This window comes from Rhipicephalus sanguineus, chromosome 1, assembly GCF_013339695.2.
Source record: "Rhipicephalus sanguineus isolate Rsan-2018 chromosome 1, BIME_Rsan_1.4, whole genome shotgun sequence".
NCBI classification, from domain to species: domain Eukaryota; kingdom Metazoa; phylum Arthropoda; class Arachnida; order Ixodida; family Ixodidae; genus Rhipicephalus; species Rhipicephalus sanguineus.
The window spans coordinates 224,101,469-224,128,915 of record NC_051176.1 but is presented as its reverse complement, the minus strand read 5'-3'; the positions used below and the strand labels follow the sequence as shown (position 1 = coordinate 224,128,915).

At 49.2% G+C, this 27,447-nt stretch overlaps 1 protein-coding gene across 2 annotated transcripts in view; it reads left to right on the top strand.

The window, feature by feature from the left end:
* The window catches only part of LOC119373178 (serine-rich adhesin for platelets), a 207,557-nt gene that overhangs the window by 57,781 nt on the left and 122,329 nt on the right, over window positions 1–27,447 (top strand). For both annotated transcript variants that reach the window (XM_037643189.2, XM_049419791.1), the window contains one exon: window positions 2,632–6,922. In XM_037643189.2, the coding sequence (XP_037499117.2) occupies window positions 2,632–6,922 (4,291 nt within the window). The remainder of the gene's footprint in view (window positions 1–2,631; window positions 6,923–27,447) is intronic.

Genomic DNA, 27,447 nt, shown 5'->3' with positions numbered 1-27,447 from the left:
AAATATTCCGTAGATAGTTCTTGCTATTGGTAACTGATTACGGACGGTCCGTCCTCCTACAGGTCGATATAATTTGCTTCAGTAGGTGCAAATGAAAAGCTTATATGCATATGCCTGTTTAGGTCTTAGTAGACAATTTGACTTGTCATCCTGGCCCAACGATGGTCGAAAGTGGATCCGTAGTACTTTTTTTTGTGCAGTACTTTAGCTTTTGGTAGTTTCTCGTTGCTCTCCAGACTGTACGATAACGAAATAACGCATTGTACATCGCTTTCTTCGGGCATGAGGTCATAAGATGGCGCAGCTTGTAAAGGCATCCGGCGACCCTGCACAATGAGTTCAAGACTGTATTGTAAACGTGCACGTTCCACTACATGCTTTCGTGAAACCAGAAACAACCGCGTGTACTTTGGTGCGCCGTAAAACTTTGTCTTCCTAGGTTAAATCTATTTCTGCATCGTCGGGCTTATTTGTTGGTTTAAATGCAATGTTGTCACGTGCGAACGAAGGTCTTCGGACAAGAAATACCTCACCGTCAGAGAGACTGACGCAGGACTAGCTTATCAATATCACTTAACAATATCACTTATCAGGGACGACGGTGCTTCCGTGCCGTGTGCGGCCGTCAAAAACTTGGAGGACGCTTGAGCTTCGATTTCAAGAGTAGAACGCGATAGCGTAATCGGACCGTAATTGGAGAGCGTAATCGGCCTTCCCAATCGCTAGCCTGGCTTCGCTTCTTGGTGGAGACCTAAACCGTGCCGCAAAAAAGCCAAAGTGCGGACGGCCTCCGGGTCCAATATCCATGAATGCGGCGCGACGTAACACGGCCACGGCGGGGCGACGCCGTTTAAATGGGCGGCCGTGGGCCCTTTGCGCCATCTTGCGGGTGCATATATATATATATATATATATATATATATATATATATATATATATATATATATATATATATATATATATATAGTCAAGCCGCTGAAGAACCTCCGAGATGTGCGTACCACCAACGCTATATGGTGTATATAAATAGCTCGCCGTTAGCCTGCTAGGGTATGTATGCATGGTAGCCAAGCGGCTAAACGCCTCGCGCAACGGAGCAAGAGGTCGCAGGTTCGAATCCCCGGTGCCACTCGATCCGGAGATTATTTATTATTCTTTTATTTGCATCTACTTCGAATTTTCAGTCACGGACAACGCTGATTTTTCGCTCACAGCCAAATACGCCGCCGCCGCCGACACCGAAATTTCTGCGAAACGAGCTCTTTAACGATATCGCCTTAAAAAAGGCTGGCGCACTGAAGCCGATGCCTGGAGCCGTGGCCGCTCATTTCTCCACGGTCCGAGCGCCGGTTGTTTCGCTTGAAGCACGTTTGAGAGCGCTGCAGTACGGTCGCACACGAATGCAGTCACGTGGTTTCATTTCATATTTCACAGGCTTTCTTGAAACGCCGGAGAAAATCACCACGCAGCATGAACGTTATCACATAAGATTAGATCGGTCGTTTTGGAACGACCCCTACATTAACGTAACGAAACACACTTGGCCTTAAAGTGAATATTAAAATTTTGCATAATCGATCTTAGTTAATGGTTAATGAACTAATTAGGCGCAATATAAAAATATCCTTACGGGAGCCACATGACGGCAAGCAATATGTTGTAGGTTTGATTCAGTTGCGGTTAACCACTTCTTTTTTTTAATATTTGGTTCTAGTTACGTGAAACACCATGTATATCATTAGTTTGTTAATATATGTACTTTGCAAAACCCTAGTAACTACTCTAGAAACTTCACGTTAGCTGTAAGCATATTTATCAAATTCGGCCTCTTTAGACGCTCGAAGAGATGCAGTTTGTATGAATTGCGACAACGGTATTTTTGGTACGGAATTACAGATTTGCAAGCTTCGCACGTGCTTCAATATTTTGAGTCTTACCAACTCTGAGCAGTACGGTCGCACACGAATGCAGTCACGTGGTTTCATTTCATATTTCACTGAATCAAACCTACAACATATTGCTTGCCGTCAAAAACAAGCCAAAAACAAGCTGCGACGAAGCCCCCCTGATCAGCACAGTCACCCCTGAAGAAGAGACCAAGCCGGTCTCGAAACGTCGGGTTTCCTCCAAGAATTTGTGGCTGGAGGTATTTCAACTTCTTAATTCTTCCACCCAGCCAGACAGACTTCTGTCGAAATGTTTACATTTAAATTTTCGTAGTGGATCCCAAAATAAAATTATAGATCTGTATTTACATAACACACACGCCAGCGGAAATCCCAGCCAATCTTGAGCGAGGCGCAACATATTAATTAGGCAGCTGGACAATGACAAATATTGCATATAGAAGCTTAATGAATTTGGCTTCTGCTCCTGAAAATTGTTAAAATTCCTATTTCTGCTTTAAATACGCAAATTCCATTCAGGGATTCTGCGATAGCCACTGAGAACATTTCTTCGTTTTACCATACACTTGAATGATGAAATCGAAGTTAGCCCCTGAGCTAAAATTCATAAGCACTTATGTGCAGTTGACTTCCTTTCGCTTCGTTTTCTTAGAAGACTATGCCGATGAGACTAGGCTACTGGAATAAATGGGCGCATCTAAAGGCAAATGTCCTTTCTTTGCAGGTACAGCGGCCCGAAAAGAACGACGTCATTTAATTCTGCCATACCAAGACAGATAACCAGGAGGGGCAGTGCAGGGAGTCATGCACTGTCCGCGAGGAGTCGAAGCAGCGCCTCTCTCGGTCCATCAACATCCCCGGCAAGGACACTGTTCCTGACAAATTCATGCTCCCGAATTCCAGTGCTCAACGGATCAACAGTGAAGAAGACGCCAAGCCCACCTAGGGCAGCGGCGATTTCTTCCGCCACGAGCACCTCCTGCGAAGAGGAATGCGAAACTGAACAAAATAAGGACTTCAGAAAGTCTGTGCTCAACATGAACCTTACGGAGGAAGAGAGAGAAATGTACCTGTCGAGGCAACGAGAAGAACGTGAGAGATGTAACCATCACGGAGAAACGGAGTACAAAGCGGAGTCGAGCAACGCAACTGAGACGACCACGACAACGGAGACGTCTGAAGACGAAGACGCGGTCGACCTTTCAAGATCAGCATCGTCGTCTGTTGGGAGAAGCGGTTCAAAGTCATTACTACCGGAGCCCGGGCTCCGCAATAGTGGTTCGAAGACAATTATGGCCAGAAGCTCCTCACAGAACACACTACTCTCCAAGAAAGGGAGCAGAGACAACATTTTGCAAAACTGCCAGAGCAATGATCGCCTCCACGACCGATCTCGAAGCGCATCGGGCGGAGATCTGTTGGAAGCGACCACTACTACGGACGACGAAGAAGACGCGTCGGAGACCCGCAGCCGACGCGTGCGCCGGCCGCTTCGTCGCAAGGGTTCGAAGGAAAACATGTTGGACGCGGAGCCAGTTGGAAGCGTTACAGCTGCGGTCAAGTACGACCGGCAAGAGTCGTCCAGCTCGGTTGCCTCATCAAGCACAAGTTCGTCGGAGGCGGCCGATACCCCGCAGTTGAGCGCCCCCCACGTTACCGTGTCTACTCACACGACGAGCGAAGGGGACGACGAAGACGAGGATGATGAGGATGAGGATGAAGACAATGAAGACGAAGTCGCCAGTCTAGCGGTCACGCCCGTTCCATCAGTTGATCACTTGTCTCCAGAGCCTTCTGCGGCTGCTCCCGCGGAGGATGAAGTCCCAGCGCATGAGCACGACGAGGAGGCTGAATCATCTGACGAAAGCGAGAAGGATGAGGAAGATGAAGACGACGAGGATAAGACTCTTGACTTTAGTGGGGATGAAAAAGAAGTTGCGGTTCCTTTATCAGACAACGAAATTGGTGATACAGCGAAAGATATAACCGCTGTTCGCCAAGACAAGGAAATCGACAGCACTAGCGAGGAAGAGATGTCCGAAGGCGAAACTAAGTGCGACGTCGAAGAAGCTGTAAGCACATACATTCCTGAAGGCGAAACTAAAGAAATTAAAAGCGAAGCCGAGTCTGAAAAATCTGAAAGATCCGAAATTGAAGATGAAGAAGAGGACGAAGAAGATAACGAGGAAGACGTTGAAGAAGAAGCTGAAGTGGATGAAGAGGAAGAGGAAGTTGAAGAAGTTGTAGAATTGAAAGGTGAAGAGCCCCGTGATGAAGTGCAAGTACAGAAGCAAGAAGAAACAAGCAGCACTGAGGATGAAGCCGAAGCAAAAACAACGTGCGAGGAAGTAGACGCCGTTGATACTGAGCACACCGTAGATATAGAATGTGTCAAAGAAGCTGAGGTGGAAGACATACCGGATAAAGGCGATTTGGAGCGGCTCCGCGAGAAGGAGAAAACACCTGAACGAGCAAAGGAAAAAGAAAGTGAGGAAGAAGCTTCTGAAGTAAGTGATGAAGAAGAAGAAAGTGACAAGGAAGTTGATAGCGACAGTTCGAAAAGAAACGAAAAGGAAGACGTGCAAAATATTGGTGAACTTTCAGAGGATGCCCAGCAAGACACTAAACATGAAGTCAAAGATGAAGAAACATCAGGCGAAACAGAGGAAGAAAGTGATGCCGAAAGCCATGAAAAGCAGGATGACAATACTGTTTCGGTGCCAGATGGCGACAAGCGGACAACTCCCGAACAAACTAAAGGTAACAAGAGAAACGAGGCAGATGAAACAGAGGACAAGACAAATCTGTCTAACGAAGCTTTTATTCCCAGACCAGCGTCTCCGATCTTCACTAGCATAAATAAGAAGCCCGATTCCTTGCCCAGTGAGTTATCCTCTTCAAGCACATTCCCCGATCGTTTTCGCAAGATTGGAAATGTTTCTCCTAGGCGCTCAATAGACGTGGCCGCTAACGCAAGTAAGTCCGAAATCAATGCTGAGGGCATGCACTCCCCTGAGAGGCGGCAGGAAATAAGCTTATCATCGAGTTTCCCTAAACCGACGGTTTCAGAACCCTGCCAGCTTGCAAAGACTCCTTCGTCCCAAAGCGTCACAAGTCCGACACTGCTAAGCCCAGTGGTCACCAACAGGACAGCTGTGCCATATGTTAAGCAGCCAGTCGTCGAAGAAACACCCGCTGAAGAAAAGCAAAGCATATCTGCGACATCCCCGTTGTCACCTTTCAGTCATCCAAGCGTGAGTTCAGTGAACAGGCTGGCTTCCCAGTTTTCCGCTGCCCCTGCCGCAACCCAGTCGCCACCGGCGAGAAGAAGCAGGCCGGCACATTCCGGGATTCCTACACCATCTGTCTGCACTGACTCAAAGACTGATGAGAACAAAAGCCTGAGTGTAGCCCAACCGCAGACAGTTGTGACCCGCCGCCAGCGGCCCACCTCTTCAGCTCCATCTAACCAGCAGAGTAGCGTCCCAACGTCATCGTCGACTTCAGTGGCGCAGGCTTCGATCTCAACGCCTAGAGTGCGGCCTGTGCCAGTACCGCCACCTGCTGCCGTGTCATCAGCTCGAGTGAGGCCCGTTCCTGTGGCGCCACCTCCCGTGTCCTTGGTCCGGGTGTTCCCTGTGCCACCACCTCCGGAATCATCGGTGGCGCAACCTGCGGCAACGTCCGCGAAGGTGCAGTCAACCGCTATGCCCGTTTCAACTCCACAGGAGAAAACACATCTACCTGTTCGAACGAGGTCGGCAGCGCCAACGCAGTTCTTCCCAGCAGTACAAGAAAAGTCGCCCGCCTCTGCGATTCCAGCGAAGTCAGAGGTGCACACACCGGCGAAGTTTATGCCAACGCAAGAAAAAATACAGGCACCTGCAACTCCCGCTAAGCCAGTTGTACAGACACCGACAACGTACCCTGCAGCTCAGCAGAGACCACTCCACGTCGCACCAACTCCACCAAAACCACCGATATTGTCACCCTCGGTTCCTGCAGTTCAAGACAAAATACAAACTCAGCCAACTCTACCAAGAACTCTTCCGCTTCCAACACCTGCACAGCGGCCGACGTCGTTGGATATAGGAAAGGACAGCGCTACCAAGGCGCCAGCAGCAGACTCTTTTCTGCAAAGTTACAGGCGGTCGCGAGAGCTTAGCAAAAGTGATTCGTCAGGACACGTGAAAAGCCCTTCTGTCCTCGCAGCGCAGCGGACAATTATTTCCGGAGATGTGAAACAGGCAACGCCAGCGCCAGTAGAGAAGAAGGCAGCAGAAGTTCCTAAGGCTCCATCCATTGCGGCTCCTGCCAAACCCCCCAGTGAACCTTCTCTTCCAAAAACTAAATTCCAGAATTCAACAGAACAGACACGAACAGTGTTTGGAATTCCTCCTCCAGGCAGAAGATCAGTAGCTCCCGCAAAACCCGCAGAGACGAAGAAAATCGAGCAAGAAGCGAGAAGGCAACCGGCGCCTTCAAGGCATAACGACCAGGGGAAGAATAGCCGAAAGCCGGTGACCAAATTTATAGGTTCCTGCAAGGACATCGATTCTCTTCTGAAATACGGTAGTGACGAAGAGCCGGAAACGTTTGAACAGTTCGAAGACCAATTCGAGAAAGGCGCCGTCAAAAAACCGTCGCTTCCCACGCAGTCAAAAAAGCTTTCTCCAGGGGACAGAGTGAAACATTTCATTGGGAAATTCCAAGACATTGACGATATGCTCGGCGCAGCAGCTGTGCCCGTTTTTCCGCTAAGCCCCAGTGATCGCAGTCCATTCGAACGCTCATTCGCCGAAAGATGGCCGAAGAAAACGCAGCAGGATGACAGCGACTCCTCTGGTGATTCGTCTCTGGAAGAGGTTAAGGTGTCGTCAGTGAAGGTACACGAGTCCAAGCAAGCAATACGGCCTCGACTTGACGCATATACCGAAGAGATCGACTCCAGTGCAGTTCGTATCAGGGAGCCCAAAGTGATGCAGGGACGAATTACCAAAAGACCAACAAAAAAGGTAAGCAGCGCCTACCTTACTCAAGGCCGTCAGTATACGTGTTTTCGATTAAGTTTCTGACCGCGAGAGTACTTGATACGAACAATGTAGACGAATGAGCCTCGCTCTTAGCAGTTTAAGCTAAATGGGAACTTTTGAGCCAAAATAAAACGAACTATAGCTGTAGGCTACTGGAATAACGTTGAGCTTATGTATGCCAGTGTTAGTGTAAGGAGCTATTGAACGTTCAGAGCCATCGCGAAGTGGTGGCCGTCGCCTGTAGTGCACACGCTTCGCCACCCTTAAAAAAAAAAAAAAGAATCTTCACCTGCTGTGGACGTCTGCTCAGAGCGACTGTGAATGCAATAAAACAGCAAACATGGTGAATAACTTAATGAGTGTTGCAGTCAAACCCGCACAAAACACCTGGGCATGCGCTCATAGCCCGATTAACTTAAGGATGCGCTCTGGACGCATCCTGTATTTCAGTATTTTTTAAGCAATGAACAGTGATACATCGCAGATGTTGTTGTTCGTTCATTATAGTATACCGTTTATATTAGCTTTAACTATCAACGAGAGCTTATTGCAGTCTTCGCGAGGGCCGACAAAATAAATAAACGTAGTGTGTTGTTGTTACGAAGCTACAACATTCCTAATTAACACACAAATTGGAGGCCAGAGACATGAATACAGTATTAACATTTTGAAAACCAGTAGTATAAAATTATGGGAGACACCTGGCATCTAACTGAGTAAATTTTAATGAAGCGCCATAAAGCACGAATTACTTTATATAACTGCGCGTAATAGCGTGACCTGTGCATGAAATGAGCATGAATCCAATAATTTTGTTCGTGAGGGCGTGGACGCGGCACTAGAACACTCTTTGGTGCTTTGCTTATTCTCCAACAGTCCGTGTTTGTTTGTAAGTGTGCGTACACTTACGTTATTTAAAAATGTTCATAAACGAACAGTAACAGCCCCTAGATAAATTTTCAGTGGCCGAGATGTCTTCCACTTTCTGAGCCTTGGCGGTTTCTATTTCCAGTGGCAAGAGTCAGCTCTAAACTTCTGCTTTATTTTACGCCTGATCGTCTGTTATGGTCGTTCTTGGGATCTCTGTGCCGTTTAAATCCTGAACTTCGCGTTGTGCGCCCAAAACCGACCATCATTCTGTTACATTGCGTGTCTATCAAACTTCTCGCAACTTCTCGCTTTACTTCTGGTCCTCCTACCGTCCCATTCCTGCGGTAGCCAATGTGGTCAGGTCATTTCACTTCGCGTGAAGAAAGCCACCGATCAGCATCGTAACACGAACGAAAGTGAAAGACAGATTCTTATTTACACTCAGTTATTCAATTATCACGCTGGTGAGACGGTGGGGGTGCGTGTTTATCTTTACGTGTTCGCACGAACAACACGCGACACGCAAGTGTTCGACTGTGGAGGACAACTGGCCAAGGGGAGAAGGAATTCGTCAAGAATTTCTCAGAATCTGTTTCCAGGACTGTGCGTTCATGTACCGAAATCACGCATCGTCTCCACCGAGACGCTCAGAATTGTCTGGCGGGTGAGAGTGTCAGAGAAGAATGGCATCGGCGGCCGGAGCAGGGCGCCGCTGCACCTGTGGCGCTCTGCGCACCCTGGCCACGCTCACGACCAGCGGAGCGCGTCGGGCAATGCGTGCGAGAGGAGACAATGGCGGCGCTCTGTTTTGCGAGCTTCCAGTCACGGGCTGCGGTCGGCCGAGAGAGGGCCGGCCACGACGCAACCACTGCTGGCGGCGCAAGCGGAAATGCCTTCCCGTGCACCCTACGCGGGCCGCCTCGAGATCATGAACTCGGACGGGGAGGGACCTTCGTCTTTCGGCGTGTAGGACTCTAAACTTTCCCTCTTGGCCCGTTTTTTACACTTATTGCGCGGTTCCCCCTGATGACTGTCCCCTGCGCGGCTGGCCACGCACGAGGTGAAGGGAGCGGAGTCGTCCGGCTCGGCAACAATTGATTTACTCGTGAACGCGGAGAGGAAAAGAATGGGGGAGGGAGTAAAAACGTGGAGGAAGAATGATGATGATGAGAACACCGCTCTTCGGCAGGGCACTTCACGCGTCGTTTCCTCCCGCAGCTTCTCCAAGCGCCCTCCCGGCGTTGCAGCATACGCCGCACCCGAGTCTCGCTCTTCTCCTCGACCTTTACTCACATTTTTCTTCTTGCTTTTTTCCCCCTCTCTTCCTCGTCCACGAACCAATACTGCCGGCAAATGCGCACGCATTTAGTGCCCGCTTTCATGCGCCAGCATCTGTAGGCATTGTTTCACTTCTCGTTAAATCGGTACCCGCTGTAGCACGAACGCTTTTCAGGCTCTCGGGCCATAATAAAGAAAACCACGAGATGGGAAAATGGAGTTTGTTTGGGGGCAGCAGTACGTGAAGAAAGTGCTCAGGTTTTTCCAGTCGTCCTTAGGTTGCGAGGCAAACCACGGAAGGATTTAAGAGGATCATTAGGTTTTGAGAGTGGCCGGAGGCGCGGCTTCGTTGCGTAGCAGTCACGCCGAAAAGCCTATTAAAGACGATGTCCGAGGACAAAGGTCGCTTGAGAGGCTGGGTCAAAGGTTAAATACCATAATCCTTTATGTCTGCACACTATATGTGTACACGAATACGCCAGGTGAGGGAGAGCATGGCATTCCTAAAGTATTGGGTGAACTACCGCCTAAAACCACATTATGCAATCGTTTCCAGCGCTATCGATCTGCACTGAGTGCATCGGTTTCATGTGGATCAAATGGAGCCTTAGCTTTCGGTCCAGCAGTTGTGAACAAGCATACGGTGGCTGCCGGGTAACCAGTGCATGCTACATATCCAGTCATTTGCTATTAGACGACACGAGACTATATGTATCCTTGAAATGGAGAATTGCCATACCTCTTTTAGCGACACAAGGAAGGAAACAGAAAGTCGGGGGAGGTTAATCAGAAGCATTTCCATTTGTCTATCACGCTGGGAGAATAGGAAAGGGGAGTATAAAGATGAGAGAGAAAGAGGGGAGGAACGTTTCAAGGAAATTCATATGGATTTCTCAGAAACAAGAGGCTATTAGTTCACGAAAATCTCATCCTGGCCCGGGGTTCGAACCCGGAACCAATGCCTTTGCGGGGCAAACGCTGTACTAGTTGAGCTAATCAGGGTCTAGCTAGCAGTTGGCTGGAGCGCGTGGGCGAATCAATCGACAACTCGAAGCACATGAACACCGAAGGAAGCTTGTCTTTCTGAGAAATCCGTGGGGATTTCCTTGTAGAACGGGTGGGGTCAATTTTCCTTTTCATAGCCTTTTAATTTCGCCACCTTGCAGGACTCCGCAGAACTCTTTTGCTGTGTATAGCGTTTTGCGTGTATTCTTCGTAGCCCCTCGCCTTCGCGCTTTTTTTTTTTTACACCTCCAATACACTTAGAGCACGGGGAAAACCTGAGCGCTTTCTGTGCTCACTATTGAGCTGTCTGTTTTGTTATGATCGACAAGTCGATATTCACACCGAGCATGCATAAGTAACAATATTTACCCATAAAAACCTTGATATCCTGTTCAGTTTCCCAAGCAAATTAAGAATTTCCAGGTATGTCTTTACAAGCAATAATTAAATTATTGCGACAACACGCCTGTTAGAGCCGATTCCGGCTTCTCTAAGGCGGCAGTTGAGGAGGTGATTGTCTTCCATCGCTCTCTTTTGTTTTCTAGCGCTTTCTTTAAAATTGCTTCTGCTGGTGTAATTCCGTCTCTTCAGCTAGATTTCATGAAGACGCGCACGCAGATTGACAGCACAAATATGGTGTGCAATTATATAAACGAAAGTTTAGAACTGGCTTTTTAATAACGTTATGACACAGATATAATGCGGAAGCTAATATGGTTAGTACATATATATGTATAATTTTTTCGCTGTACACACAAAAGTGTAGATTCAGGGATTGGACTTGCGTGATCTTGTGCGTCGCTTAAATCTGCTGCGCGTTGCTATGGCGTTTCGTTTTGGCGGCGAACCGTTAATTGCTCAAAGCGGTTCTCACAGTGCGATAGGAGCTGCATGATCCCCCCGCCTCCTTTCCTTCTTTTCCTCTGTTCCTGACTCATTATTTCTCTCGAAGTTGTGCTTGCGTTTCGTGCGAATTGCAGATTTTGCAATGACACGATGAAACGAGTGAAAGCGTGGCTTCCAGTGGGTAGCACTTGGACTCGCTTGATAGTTACAGTTTTGCTTCTTTTCTCTAACGCTGGCGGAGATGCTGTTTGGCATTACTTCCCGACTCCTGACTTCTCGCAAAAAAAAAAAGAAAAAAAAAGAATGATGCACGGGTGACGCTCTTCAAGCAACGCGGGTGTGCGCAGTTTCCGTGTTTGTTTGCCCCGGAAACGAGGGCGCACAGGAGTGCCGCTTCATCGTGCATACCTGCCCGCGTGTCGTCGGCGCCGCCGACCTGGTTCAAGCAGCCAGAAAGGACGATGACGTAAGGCAAAAAATAAAGCCGGCCCGTTTCCTTCGGCGTATGGAAAAGAAGTTCCCCTTTCCGTGCTTCTCTTCGAACGTGAGGAAGGAGGTGGGCTCACCGAGACGGGAGCCGTATTGTACAACGATCCCTTTCATTTTCCATTCATTTTGCCCCTATAGTCTTTTACTTGAGAATAACCGTATCTGCTATGGCCGTAAACGGCCATTCGGCCAGATGGATGATAAGAGATGAATGGAACAGAGTGAAAAGAATTGTTGCAAAACATTACTCTCCCTGGGGCCGTATTTTCGGTTGCTCAATGTCGGGGAGACTTCCACTTTTTTGTGACGTGTAGAGTAGCAGTAGCAGCAGCGGTAGTAGTGCGTAAACCAAAGAAGGGGAATGGATCAATGGGGGCCCGTTCTTTGTTAGACAATCAGAGGCGAAGGTTTCTTATTTGCCCAGGGTGGGCGACACAGTCTGCGTCGAGCAGGGGTAGGGTGTACGCAAACTAAATCTCTCGTTACTGTGAACAGATTTGGAAGTTTGTGTTTGAAAGGTTCATTCGAGCATTGTACTACATGTCTAGAGGAAAATACAACAGTTAATTATGGCATGGACAAGATCGTATATAACGTCAACAGATGATAAATCCATGAAAGGCATACAGGGTGTTACTCGTAGTTTTTTAATTGAAGTGGGGGACCGAACCTGCAACCTTCGCTTTACGCGTGCAATGCTCCACCAACTGAGCTACGTCCAGAATCGTTCCTCCGTCCACTCTTTTGGTTATTTCTTAGTGTGTAACCCTGGGAGTGTTAGCCAGCTCCACTCGTAGCCATGGCGGTTAATGTGGAACATTCAGTTTGCCAGGTGGCGTAACGTAGTTTGTTGCTTTTATTTTGTACACCGTCGCTGGCTCACACGATGCTGCGGAGCCGTTCCCTGGCATGAGCGTTTCGGTGCGACAGATAAAAAACCAATATATAATTCGAGCAAAAGCATCATTGCAAGATACTGCCCCTGTCCGTCTTTGCGATGCCGAACCGACCTAACTGCGCTGCTCGATGAAATAACTATATATGTGCGGAGAGGATGACAGAAGGTGGACGCGGTCGGCAGTTCAATGTCCATGTAGTCTCGCCCCTGTACTGCCTGGGACCATATTCATTGCTCCTCCCTGGGTACGTGGTAGGACCAAGTGCGAGACGGCCTCGTGATGAATATAGACTAGTGATATGGCTGGTTTAGGCTCAAGGCGCACCGACCAGGAGCCGAGGATATCGAAATCTGAATCTCCGTTAGCTACCTTATGCGCAATTTATACCGAAGAAAATCGGCATTCAGCAAGCGACAGCCGTAAGTATCGCGGTATCGTTGCAAGTTGTGTAGTTTCGCACAGTGACAGCCGATACTTAATAGATTAATAACATTACAAAGGGAAATGAACGTTAACGCGGTAGCACTATCAGGTTTGGTACCGTGCGCGTAGCGGAATAGACTAAGGGGGATAAATGATGAGCGAAATTGATAACAAGAACCATCAGGGAGACCACAACAAATACGCGAAATCGAGAACATACTAAAGTCGTTCGCCGATTCAAAGTGGCCAAATTTCGCTCACTACCTTCTGCTCCAACAATCGGTGAGGCTGCTTTTGGATTTTCCGTACACGACACAGTGGTAGTTTGTGGAGTATTCGACTACTCAAGATATGTCAGTACTGCAGTTTCCACTACATGCATTGCACTCAGTGCAATGCATGACGTGGTGCGCCGGTTGCGCAGTTAATACCTGCAGTGTGGTTATGACTGTTCGATGTACAAGTGGTGGCAGCGGGTTACTGCATGTCAATGCAGCCCGGCAGAACTCTGACCACACTTTTTTTTCTCTCTCTCATGTGATGCTTAGAGCACCTTCCTGGTCAGCGAAGAGTGTTGTCGCCCCTTTGCTTATTCCGTGCTCTGTCCGTTCACCACTGCTGCTTTTGAAGTTGCGGCACTGGAGTGCATTTTGCACAAAACAGCTGGCCGCAAATGAAAAGGAATTCTGGAGTCGAAAAAAAAAAAGTGAAGTATGATCTCAGAAAACGCTCGCTTCGTGTGAAAGACACCGTTGTATGCCTGCCAAGATTTGCCAAGAGCCGGACGCACGGAAAAGAATCACCTCAGCATCTTGCTGGCGTGGCTTCTGCGTTGTTCCCTTCTATTTTTTTCTCGCTCCAGGGCGGGAATGAGGCAGGCACACTGAGATGTTTTTATTGTCCTTCTTGCGAAGGGTAGTAAGGCTTCCTTCGTCGCTTATAAATAACCCGACGGAACCGGGCCGGTTGCTCCCTCGGCAGCCCTGGAATAAACCCCTTGCCTACGCGTCCCCAGAGGGCCTTGCACTCTCGCCCCTTTTCTCCTCCGAAACGCCGAAATACGAGCCTACCTCCTTTTGAACCAGCGGAATCAAATTGCACATCTACGTACCTTCTTGGCCCAGCTTTGACCACTTCCAATGTCTCAGATTTGTCATTTCTTGATAGGAACGAGCAAGTAGGCTCGACATGCGTATATGTGTAGATATGTTCTAACTCCCTTATAAGTGGACACACATGTTAGCGTTGTACGACAACTGGTTTAGTATTTGCAAGAAAGCAGAAGTGTGCCACCTAGCGCAGTCGTTACGGTACGACGAGTCAAGACGAACATTGGATGTAAGTATGCTTCGCATCTGGTTTTTATCTGGTAATGATGCTAACATAAGCACACATCGAATAAAGCAACTGCCTTGTGGTCTTCCGTCACGTGCATCGCATCCTCGTCAAAAAACCTCCACGGGGTTATTCCGCTCCGCGATCTCGCGTTCCATTTTTTTGCGCCACCATCTCTGCGAAACAGTGAAACCGAAACCAGCGAACTGCGCAGTTGTCTGGGTTGTCGTGGGATGGCAGCAGCGCTCCACGTTCCAAAAATGACGTCATGCCGCACACGCGCGCTTCTCGCACCGGCGGCGCAGGCGCAGAAGCATCCGTCTCTCCGTCAACCGGTCTTTCCTCCTCCTCATCCACATGCTGGAGCCGTCCGTGCCGTCCGTGCGACAGTGGTTGTTGTGGCGTGGGGACTTGGCGAAGTGACCCGGTGCTGCCGCGTCGTTCTCTGGCATCAACCGTTGTCGTGGTAGCCAAGTGACCGGCCTTTGACGCTTGCTGCCAATCGAAGTTTTATATCGGCCTGTCATGTGGTTGTCGTGACGGGTTTCTCCATGGGATATGGCTACGCTCACGTGCAGGGTCCAGTACCTCAACGACATCGACCCGTTCTCGGCGAGCACCAATTTTCCCGAGCCCGCGCGGCCACCAACGTACGTGTTCAATGTAAACATCCCTTTAATCAACCAAATCGCTGGCGTGCACCGTCTCCTCAAGGCGCCGCACAAGGTGAGCACCAAATACCGACCTGAAAGCCGGGCAGTGAAGCCGCGCGCATGCGGCTCCACTGGCCGGCTTGGGAGCAAAGTTTTTTCATATTCTCGTCTACTTGCACGGTTTCAGCCCTGCCTTGGGGATGCGTTTTTTGTCTGCCAATCTTGTATTTCATTTAGGTCCTGTGCACACACCATGAACAGGCTCTCGCCCTGGTCTAACTTTGGTATTAACGACACCGGCTAGCCATTCTTTTGAATTTCCGTCTGTAACCTGCTTTTGTAGCTCGCATCGTTCTCGTTGCAGTGTTGCTGTTGGTAAAATTTTTGAAGGCTTCGCTCGCTGAAGAAGTCCTCATTGCCCCTTTTCCTTCTTTGTCATGTCATAGTCAATGAGCAAATATTTTGAGCACCTCACTCCCCAGCGATGAGTTCTTGGCGCATCCATAGTGTATCCGAAGGGGTGCGATCACGTGTCAGTTCCTGCATCCTGGCGTCACCTGCCCTTGCCCGGTTGCGCCGAGTCTGTTCTCTTGCCGTCCACACCGAGACGGCATGCGCGCGGTGGCGGGCAAGCGGCAGGGGTCAGCTGACAAAAGCAAACGAGGAAAGACATCTCTCGGCAAGGTCGCGCGCGATTCGTCCATCGCCACCGCGTCTGTTTTAGCTACCTTCTCCGGAAAGGTCGGTGTCACCGTGGTCGCTTGTCGTTGTCGAGAGCTCGTCCCTACGTTTGTGCAGTATTGCGAGCTCGCCTTGCCAGGCTCATTAGCGATGCCGCTCACGACTTTCGCCGATAAGATAAACTACCTGGCATGTCGAAATCGCAGGTACCAGCAACAATAACAGGCTACACTCGACGGCGATGAATTCAGCCACCATGCGCTATAAAATCTATCTCGCTGCTTACTTTGTTTCCCTGTATTTTTGCTTCATGTGGAGGGAAGAAAGGGAGGGGAAGAGACACTTGACAACCGGCGTGTTGTTTTGCGTCCTCGTAGTTGCCCGCCTATTTTAGGATCTACATTTTCTTCCTCTCCCGCCAGAAGCGCTGCCGATCACCACAAGTTCAGGGAAATGCGTCTGTCTTCCCTCTTCCCGCTGACTTATTTTACTTCGTTTTTTTTTTCCAGACCTTAGAGTGCGCGTGACTTAGTGGAGCGTTCAAATTATCGTTTCTGCGTCTTCGGCGTGGCTTTTGCATCCTTTCTCTCGGCCCTGAGCCAAGATATATAAATATACGCAGCCTTCACTATCACCTGAATCTCGCGGCTCGGTTTAACAAAATTTTCCCCGAGTGGCTTGGGTTCACACGAATGCATGAATATCTGAAGCCCGCGAGAGACACATTTTATTTTCTCTCCTCCTGTCCGTCGTGCTTTATGTGCCTATTATGGGACACCAGCCCGAATGAAATCAATCGCAGGCAGGGTGTATTTCGACTGGCGCATGTAGGGCCTTTGGTCACGAGGTGAGACCATTGACGTACGTGGTGTCGCGTCCCTTTTCTCGTTTCTTCCATGTTTGCATCCAGTGGGACTCAGGTGGGATATGTAACCATTTATCGTAGTGCAGTACAATTGCTATCCGAACGGACAGGGTGGAGCTAAATGCACAAAATTGTTCTCAGAGCTGCGATATGTCGCGTCTTGCTGCTGCATCGTTTCAGCCGCACGCTGTCATTGTCATAAAAGCTCTGACATTGGTGCTTTCGAATAAATGCGTGCGCGCGCGTCATAATTAACAAAAAAAAAAAACGAGATCTGCAGTTTTATGTGTCAGAACCATGATCCAGTTATTAGTCACGCCTTATAGTGGAGGTGCTGTGGATTAATTTAGAGTTTAAGAAAATGGAATATGTTGGGCGAGTTCGTACACCATTTGTAGAAAGCGTGCACAAAAAAATGGGGAACACAAAAGAAAAAGCGACGACACTTGGGTGGTCGCCTCTTCTTTTGTGTCCCCCATTCTTTGTGCGCGCTTTCCTACAAATGAATTTAGAGCATCTGAGGAACACAAACGCGAATTAGCGCTTTTGCATTCCGACCCCATCGGAAGGCGGCCGTCAGTAGATGTAGCGGTCGGCAGACCACTGAGCCACCGTGGCTGGTGCGCTCTCTCCGCAATATTTTGCGCAGCGAGCACTGTTCGCGCATTCAGTGCGCCTTATTCACCGGGACAAATAACATGACATTATGCTGAAAAAAAAAAATGAAAACGCCAAAACACGTGGAGTGCACGAAAGGAACTGGACGCCAGATACCGTAAAGGGACGATAACGCAAGCTATATTTTCATCTGCATGCTAATCGCGTATGGCTTTACAGTCGCGCTATAGTCTGGCGCATTTTCAGGCGGCGCTCCTCCGCAGTATACTGAACGTGGTCGACTTATCGTAAACGCTCGGTTGACTAAGGTCGCTAAGCTCTGGGGGATCGACCAACATTGTCTGTTCCTGACGCGCCAATGGGGATGGCATTTTACCTCCAGCCGTTTTCCGGTGGTTATACATATATTAACACCGCCGTTCCCATGTAAAGCTTTTTTTCCCCCGCTATTGCTCGGGTTTGTATGCACGCGCGCCTCTGCGTGGTGCTGTAGTTTGTCCACTTTGTGTAGTGGCGGAGGTGCGTGATTATTTGGGCATTTAGAGCGCTTCTTTACTGCTTCACCGAAGTATCAGCTCTCGATACATCTGGTCAGCGCCATAGCCAAACCCACTAACAGGCCGCGCGGGATGTCTCGCGTCGCACTGTGGTCTCGAACAAATACGCTGGTCAGCTGCTATTAGAAGAAGAAATATTCGCGCAGGTTGTTGTAGGAGCAGCCTGCTTATTGGCCGCATGAGCTCTCAGGGAGACGAAAGTGAAAAAAAAAAAATCTGTGTTAAAGCCCCTTTCCCATTACCGCCGTGGTCGGAAAGGTGCGAGCGTCGGATGGGCTCCCTTGAAGATGCATGGTACCGGCGTATTATTCCTCCTGGCTAAGGCAACACGCTAAGGCATGCCGCCGACTTCATGACGACAGCGTTCACGTCCTGGATAAACAAAACGTAATTACTAGCCGCTGTAGCCGATGCAGACGAAGTCTCTCAAACTTGCATAACGTTGTCAGTATGGCATACAACAACATAGTTGTTGCTACCACGCAGCGCTACCTTTGCTGCTCACATATGCACCGGACAACGGGCGCTCCTTTCACCATCAGCCCTCCGCGTCTTCTCCGCGGTATACGCGTCTTCGTGTGGAGCGATCTATGTATAGACATATCTGCTGTAAACACACGTGAGCTCGGAAGGGCTCGGAAGCATCGCACACGCACGCATTGAACCTGCACAGCTACTCTGGCCGTGCTCTCCACAAGGCATCACAGTTTAGTTGGTTTAGTGCTATGGTTAAACAGGGGGAAGGGGGCACTGGTTGCATGCACCTTTAGCTTCTTCTCTATCTTAAACATTTCCAAGCCTCTACTTTTTCTCATCATTTCGTTTCGTGTCAAAAAAAAAAAAAGCGCGCTAATATAAATGAATGGCATATCGGAAAGGTGGCCTGAAGTGATGAATTGGAGGGCAATGTTTGTTTTTCACAGTGGCTATTTATTTCTTCCAACACATGTGCTTCGCGTTTAGTGCACATACGGGATGAATGACCATCTGTCAAGCCACTTTGTCTTAGACAATTTGAATGTGAAAAGCTAGATGTTCCGCATACTTCGCTCCACGTATACTTTTCTGCAAGATCCCCTCGCCTGCGCTAGCAATATCCCGCCTCTAAAGAAAAGCTAGAAACAACGCCTGAAGTTCCACGGTCAGGAGTTCCAATGTCGGCGAGCGAGGTGTAACGTGGCTTCGCTGAATTTCATGCGGATAGATCCATGGTGCACGAAGCCGTAGGATCTGACTCGAAGTACGTTTGTACCGTTTCAGGAGTGCCGAATGCCGAGTCGCCCTCGCAGGTTTACCTTTACGTACGGAGCAGTTCAGCATAGCTAGTTCAGTCCTGCAGTCCCTTGAGAGCGGGAAACGGTCCGTTTAACGTGCTGTCTAACTTGAGGGACCTCCTTATTTCAAAATCCTGCCCTTGAATCCTTGAAGATTAAGCCTCCTTTCAGGCATAATCTTCAAGGGCTTATTTCGGGTTGGCGGTAACGATGACTTGCATGCCATACGCCAACTATTTACTGGCGGCGTTATCATTATTGCGCAGTCCTGTGGGCCTTTTTGCCGTATTCACATTCGCTCACACCGTCATCAGTTCTTGTTTTTTTTTTTTTTTTTTTTTTAACAGGGAAGCTGTATAAGCTATCAGTAACTTGTGCTCCGTCATGCAAAACTCTTCAGGTGGGTATGCGCCACAGGAATTCGGCAAGCCGCACTACCGTGTACAACAGGTGCGAGTGTGAAACGAAAATGAACACGTGATGAAAAAGAGAGAGAGAGAAAGAAGGCTATAGAAAGAAAAAGGGATAGAAAAGTAGAAATAAATGGAATAAAGCCATAAAAAGATAAAAATACAGGAAAACACATAGACATAGAGAGAAAGAGAAAGAAAGGGAAGAGAGAGAGAAAGAAATATAGAAAGAAAGAAATGCATAGAGTGAGAAAGAAAGAAACAGATACAAGAAAGAGAGCGAAACAAGGAAGGCTGGAGCCAGCTCCGTTCTTCCTTCAGGCCTGGCACCACTATAGTGCGAGTCTGCCATAATTTTTCTTCTGTAATCCCCCTTTTCCCCTTCCCGAGGGCAAAACAGCAAAAGAAATGAGCAGCGAAAAAGAAAAGCGTTCATATGCTAGAATTGTTCGTAAGAGAAATTTTCAGCGAATATGAATGCTGGGCACCAAGATTAGCTTTCAGCAGAATTAGACCAGACACTGACTACATCTGCTCGGTGCAGTTAGATGTTTTATTTATAAACAAGGATTATGTTATCGTCCAACGGACAGAAAGATTCAACCTGGTTAGTTTTGATAGCTTCGCGACGCAAAAGAGGTCCAGACATGCAAACTGTATTGAAACCAACGACGGACGAACGAGCGTGTGTCGCGCAAAATTCTGTAATGGAAAGAAAATGCAGGCTAACGCTGGCGGTTAGGTTTTAATTGCTATAGTAATTAACACTCGTACGCCAAATAGCTACAAATTGAATCTTCAAAGAGTACTTGACCGTTATTCAGTCTATCCCCATCAATAATACATATCTTGATGACGATAAGTCGCGCTGGCTTAGTGGCTGTAACGCTCTGCTCCTAACCACGTGGTCGCGGGTTCAGTGCCCAGCCGCGGCGGCCGCGTTTCGATGGAGACTGAAAGTAAAGAGGCTCGTGTACTTAGAACCTTGGGTGGTGAAAGATAAGTCCGAGCCCCCCACTACAGCGTCTGTCATTTCCACAGTGTTGTTTCAGAACGTTAAACAGGACCACTTGCCAAAGAAACTACATTTCTACGATATAAATGGATGCCTTAGTTTACCTTGCGCTGTGTCCTTGTGCGCTGTGTCCTTGTCCTCTCGCTCGTCTGTTGCCTGTTTTTTGCGCTGAACTACGTTAGTTTACCTTACTCCCCTATACTCGGAGATAGATCTGCAGTACTGTCCAGAGGTGGTATTATGTTCCTATGGCCTACGTAGACTTACATATATAACTGAATGTGCTTTAGCCTTTAAGTAGATTACACACAGCAATACACAACAGATCTAGACTTCACATATGAGGTTCGCTGAATTACTTTTGGTTGATTAAAAAAAAAAAAAGAATGACCTGTTGATACCTTGCTAGCCTACCGAACAAACAGATGGAACCACCGATGCTCAGGATATCACTTATAATCCAGGGCAGGCTTTTCGTCGCCAGAAAAGTTGACATTCACGCGCCTACTCGCAGCTCGCTGTGCGGGCGTATAACGTTTACTGACGGTAGCTTGCGCGGATGTCGGAGCCGCTGCTGCGATCGGGCGCCGCATCCTGGCTTGTTTTGACAAAAAAAAAAAAAAATAACCGCAGCAGTTACAAAAGAAAAAAAATCACGCGAGGACGCCGCAATGGAACTGAATCATCGAGTTGGCTTGTGTGCTCGAGCCGATCACGACCAGTGCCATTTCACCGTCAACAGGGCTCGTTGTTTTCATCGACTTGTGTAGCGACTGTCGGTGACGACGCTTCCAGCAGCAAGCAAAAAATATTGTCAGCGCGAAGCAAATGAGTCGTCATTTGGCATCCTCGGCCAAGGTGGTGCATATATTTTGCGCAGGTTCGGGTTATTGTATGTATATGCACTGGGCCGGAGGTTAACACCAGACCAGTGCTCTCTGCAAGAGAGGCGTTGCGTTGCCCTTGGCGCAGACAGTGACGCGAATGTCTTCGCTGCTCGAGCAGGCATAGAAGAGCACGCTACACCTGGCTCGTTGATTTCGCCGTATCCACGCGCAAGGGTCGTTTGTGTGTTCGCGTGAGTTGCCGGATCAGATAAAAAGGATGTGAAACAATTGTGCCGATACGGGACGATAGTGTGGCGGCTAACGCGAAAGTGCGGCGTTGTAGTGTGCCTTTTGTGGCTCGTTGCACGCTCTGTAGACCGGGGTCAAGGGGCTCGTGCAGGCGTTGCGCGGCATGCCTGGAGAGCGTGAGTATATACACACACTCGGGCGCCCTGTGCGCTAATAGCTGGTGCACACGGTGCCGCACGAACTTGTCCCCGGAGAATTATTTTATTTTTTTATTGCGCGTGCAACGAGGTCAGCTGTTCCCCAGGGTAGGTATGGAAGGAGGAGGGGGGGGGGTACGGACGGATGTTGACGGTTCGCTCCGCGCGCACAACGGTGGATTTTCTCTAAAGGTGCGAGTGCGCCGCCTTGTGCTCCTGCCGTGAGAAGTCGGAACCTGCGCGCGAAGTTCCGCTGGCATGGTGTATATACCCTTTCCACGAGTTCCAGCAACACTCGTAATCCGCTATTTTTGGAATCGATAGTTTCCAATTGTTTGTTTTTGAGCTTACCATTTCCCAACTTTCGCACTCAAGTCATCTTTGACTAAAGTGCGCTGAGCTGTGAGTTCTGACCTTATACTCACGGTTGGTCCTTTTTCTTCATGACTGCATGTTGGCGCGCACTACCTTTCTTTATATCTGTTATTTAGCTAAATTACAGCGGCTGATAACATTTCGTTAAAGTTGTTTAGCATATATAAATCGATGCTGTCCGTTATGAGCTTACGTATTACAAATCCCGCCTCATGTATCCCGCCTCGTGTTTTGTTTTACGAGGAATATCTATGTCTGTAGCGGAGGAGCGCCCATATATATACGTACAGTCCGGCGCTAAACTCACGCACGTTTTCCGAACCTGGATGACCCCTGCTATTGTTGGTTTATAGGGTTTAACGTCCCAGATTGACTCAGGTTATGAGAGACGCCGTAGGGGAGGGCTCCGTACTGACATCGCACAGTACACGGACGTCTAGCATTTCGCCTCCATCGAAATGCGACCGCTGCGGTCGGGACCGAAACCGCGCCTTTCAGGTCAGCAGCCGAGCACCGTAACCATTGAGCCACCGCGCCGGCTGACTGAGAATTCCATGTGCTTTGCTGAGCTACCGTCGCCACAATTCTGAGTATACAGTCGAAACCCACGATAACGAAATCCCGAGGGAACGAAATTCTCACCGCAACGAAATATTTTCGGAGCACCGGCGAACGCCCATAGGAGTCAATGCATTTCGTAACTCGCGACTACGAAAGATATTCATACCGCAGTCCCTCATTAACGAAATTTTTGAAACACGAGTGCGCAAATGATCTACCCTCGCAACATTAACTACATTCGAAAACTGCTGAAATGCATTCACGGCTACACTTAAATTGTGCAAAACTATCGCTACAGCGCACTTGAGAAGCAGCCGCCATCATTGTTTACAAAAAAACATAAAGCTAGCGACAATGATGATGATGATGGCTTGCTGAAACACCAGCTCGTTATCGCGGACTACGTAGCCAAGTCCACATTCCTCATGGAGTTTCGTTCGTTGGCTTGGCTCTGTGCTTCGCTTTGTCGGCTTTGCGCGCACATGGTCGCGTATGTGGAGCCATTTGTGGAGCATTTGCTTGGTCGCTTGGTGCAACGTGAACTGTGTGTTGCGATTGCTTCTTCCGATTTCGCTGCCTGCGAAGACGCCGCCTCCAACGAAAAAGCGGAAGTTCATCACGCTGGAAGATAAGGCTGCAATCATGAGTGAGGTGGAAAAGGGCAGGAAAAAAATGGACATCGCGGAAGAAATCGTCGTTGCGTGCAGCTCGCTGTCCACGATTCTGCGCTGATCGGCGCTGATCCAGCGGAGCGGGAAGAAGGTTCGCCTGTAGGCGCACTTGATGACGGTACTGGTGACAGCGCAGTGCCGCCGTCACTGACCAGTGCATGGGGCGAACTTTATGCTGTGGCAAACGAGATTCCCGATCGAGAGGCATGTAACTGTTGCATGGTAAGGCCCGTCAAAGCAAACACACTGACTTTTGGAAATAAAATGTGGTTTTTGTAAATCCCATGTCTTTTCTGCCGCATTCTCGCACCAACGAAATTCCCGCAAGAGCGAAATTTTGTGCTTTCCCCGTTGATTTCGTTATTGCGGGTTTCAACTGTACGTGGTTTCGATTCAGGCCGCCCTCACATAATAATTCTCTCTCTCTTTCTCTCCTTTCTATCGGTAGGCTTTTCCCGCTTGACGTTGCCAGATTACTTCCATGGACATCTTTAGCACTCCCCTGCTTGCTCGCATATCTGACCGCTGCCTTAGTCGCGTGCTCCGCAGCCACTATAGGGACTGATTCCCAGCTGCGAGATCACGAGGGAGGTAGTGTGGAATGACTGCATCAATGCGTCCGATTGCTGTCCTCGTAATGTCTCCGCCGCTCGAAAGGCCTCCATAATGTGGTTACACATAGCGTAACACTGGCTTTTGGCGCAACTTTTTTTTTTCTTTTATTGATTCCTCCACTCAAAGCCTGAGAAATGTAGTGGCGGTTCAAATCAAGGATATATACACGAACCCGTTACTCTGCCTCTCCCGTGACACCGCCGTATATAACTGCCTTTCCGCAAGCAAATCAAGTTTTCACTGACGTACAGCCCGTGTGGCTCTCGGGGGAATCGGTTTTGTGGCCCTCGCTGGTTTATAGGATAACTCAAGACGAACAACATATGGGGACATTTCTGGCTGGGCTCTGCCACGATCGAAGAGCACGAACTAAAACACGGCTCCAGTAAATATTCACCGCATTGAGGAGCTGGACGTGCCGCGCTCATTGTATGCTCTGCTTCCTTCTTCCTCTTCAACGGCACGCCCGAAGCCCGACTTGGCCACTTGTCCGTGACCGCTCTGAGCTTGCATGCACACACAGCACATGTGAAGCCGTGCTGGCGGCGAAAGCGATAAAAGGCAGCGTGTGTACAGCGAGGCCGCTCAGCGTATAGCTGTCGGCCGGCAAGTCCGACGAGGGCTATAGGTGTTATAACTGGCCTTCGAAGCGAGTCTCGGTGAGCGTGGCGGCGGGCGTTCTCAGCAACGGCGGCGCTGGGCGGTTGCAGTCGGCGCAGCCAGCTGCCAGAGCCTAGTGAGGCCGCGCGGCAGCGCGCTCGCTGACGAAGCCCGCAAGGTCGTCTATTTTCAGGTGGTGCGGCGCTCCACCGCGCTCGTACACGCGTAGTGCAGCCGGGAAGTCTCGTCTACGCCGCGTACAGAGGCACCAACTGCTCCGCATATATACCGCGAGTTTCCGACCAGCTTGCCTTCTGGTTCATTGTTGCTGCACATCAAATACTCCTGGCTTTGATAGGGCAAAACGGAGGTAGATTTGGAAGTGCTTGTGGAATGGAAACTTTGAGAAGCGATTGTTTTTGTTTGAAGTAGTTAGAGGACTGGTGGTGAATCAATGGCGCCGTCGCGGGCCTATCAATTTTCGCATGTCCTAGCTGTATCTGGGAAGATTGTCTCTAATGAAAAGCATGGCATAAGTACGCGCTTTTCAGGTCTCAGGTCGAAAACTTGATGCAGTGCGTACGGTCAGTAGTCGCTCAGTAACGCTCACCGGGGACGAGACGGAGACAAAGGACTCATCGGAGCCCTTTGCTGAATGCCCGCGTCTTGCGGTTCTTGCATTTTACGGCAAGAGATTTCGTCTGAGGGACCCCTATACGGTGGCTTGTTTGCTCACCTTCTGAAGTCGCGGTGAAATGTAACGCCATTCACATGTCGTGGAATATGTCGGACATTAATATGGTTTATATAGTGGCATTGTTGCGTTTGTTGCGTGACAGCAGCTTCGCGGACTGTCCGTTCAAGATATATCGGTGTTGCAGCCCGAGATGGCTTCACGCCGTTTCCGCGCACCCCGCGAGCCTGAGACCGCCGCGTCGGTCGTAAAACTGATAGGGAACAGACCACGGCTCTTCCCTGGAACGGTTACGGGGAGTCCACCTCCGGCAGCCAAGGAGACAAGCTGCTCGGAAAACCGCTTGTATACTCAATCGGGCCTGGGGCCCTTTGTTTTCTGGTCGCGTAGTTTATTAAAGACCCTTCAATAACCATCTCTGAGTCCGCAGTCTCCTACATCCCCAACAAACTGGTTGGCAGCGGTGGGATGAGAAGAAGGCTGGCGGACACCTGCTGAAGGGGAGGAACTTCGACGATCCGGGATCATCGGGTTCCACTACGCTGACGAGGCAAGCGGCGAAGGCTCCACAACGAGCAAGTCGTCGATCTGGGATCGGCAGACGAGGCAACGTCTCCGGGAGACAGGCCATCGCACGCTCGTGGTATCGGTGAGTGCTTGAGCGACTACTGTTTGCCAGACGATTAGAACCGGGTTCAATCGGGCATATTAATTTTCGTTTGCCACCACAGGGTGTGTGGTTATTTCGAAAGTTGGTGTAGTCGGCTCTTGCTTACCATGGATATAAGGAAGCTAACAAAAGACGAATTGCTGCTTTTGGCGGAAGAGCTCGGGGTGGAAGTGAGTCAGAAAATGAGGAAACCCGAGATCCGCTGCGCAATTCAGGAAGTTGATTTCGAAGAGGACGAAATCGAAGAGGCATGGGAAAAGATATGCCGCATTGAGAAAGAACGGGCAGAAGCTAGAGAAAGGAAAGAACAGAGGGAACAAAGGCAAGCTGAGTTAGAGCTTGAGAGAGAACAGAGGAAAATTGAGCTTGAACTCGAAAGGATAAGGCTCGAGCAAGCGAGATTGGCGTCGGGAGCGAGTGTGGCAGCCGCTTCGTCCGACCATGTAAAGATGACTAGTTTGCTTCAGCCGTTCAGTGTGGGGAATGACATCGGTCTTTACCTTGTGAATTTCGAACGCATGTGCGAGCGACATTCATTCACCCGCGACACTTGGCCACAAAGGTTGCTTGCGTTGCTTCCGGGGGAGGCGTCACAAGTTGTTGCTCGTCTTAGCGCTGGTGAAGCAGGCGACTATGATTTGGTGAAGTCAAGCCTGCTCTCCAAGTATAAGCTCTCGACCGAAGAGTTTAGGAGAAGGTTTAGAACAGGGAGGAAAAAAGCGAATGAAAGCTTTGTTGAACTTGCTTGCAGCCTTACTGATAACTTGGTCGAATGGATAAAGGGCTCTAGTGCAGAGGGCGACTTCGGCAAGCTTCAGAATTTAATCTGTCTCGAGCAGTTCTATGAGTGCTTGCCGGACCACATACGCCTTTGGGTGAGAGACAGACAAGTTGGCGTCTGTGTGAAGAAGGCAGGGCAACTTGCGGATGAGTATGTGGCGAGTCGTGGCTTCAAAGAGACTAACCTAAGCAGTCAGGGCTATCGAAAGGCTCACCCTGGGCAGCAGCCTTATTATAAAGGACCGCGAGATATGCGGGAAAGAGAGGGCAAAGGGCAGCTAAATTCATCGCAACCCACTGCTAGCGTGAACAAAGAACAGGAAGTCCGAGGAAAGGGGCCAGAGAGTCAGTCAGAGGAATTGGAAAAGAGACGGCCAACCATTTGTTACATTTGCAAAGAAGCGGGTCATTTTGCCAGAAATTGCCGAAAAGAAAAGCGTGTATTCGCGACCATAATAAGCAGTGATCCCAGTAACAACGAGCTACTAAAACCGTACACCAAAGATCTAGTTGTAAATGGCCAGAAGTGTAAAGTACTTAGGGACTCAGCGGCCACCATGGACGTGGTCCACCCAAAGTACGTATCAAGTAAGGACTATGTTTCTGAATGCGCTTGGATACGTCAAGCAGTCAGTGAGGACTCCGTGTGCCTGCCAATGGCAAAAGTTCACATTGAGGGGCCATTCGGTACTTTAGAAACTGTGGCAGCGGTATCAAAAGCGTTGCCCGAGGGGTATCCATACCTTTTTTCAAATAAATCCGAGTCGCTTTTGAATGAGCAGGGAAAAAAGTTTGCTGACGTGGATGCACAGGTGCTTGCGCTGACGCGATCGAAAGCCAGACAGCTTTCCGTGCAGTTGCGTTATTCAGACGGGAAAGAGGAACCTGAGCTGGAAGAACCAGTAATTGGGGGAAACGTAGCGGAGCAGACGGAGGTCAAGGTACCTGTGGGTGCCGGAAAAGATCAAATTGATGCAGAAGCGGAGCGCCCGCAGAAAGGCGCTGGGCGTAAAAGACTCACCGAAACCGAGGACGAAGGCTCCTTGGTAA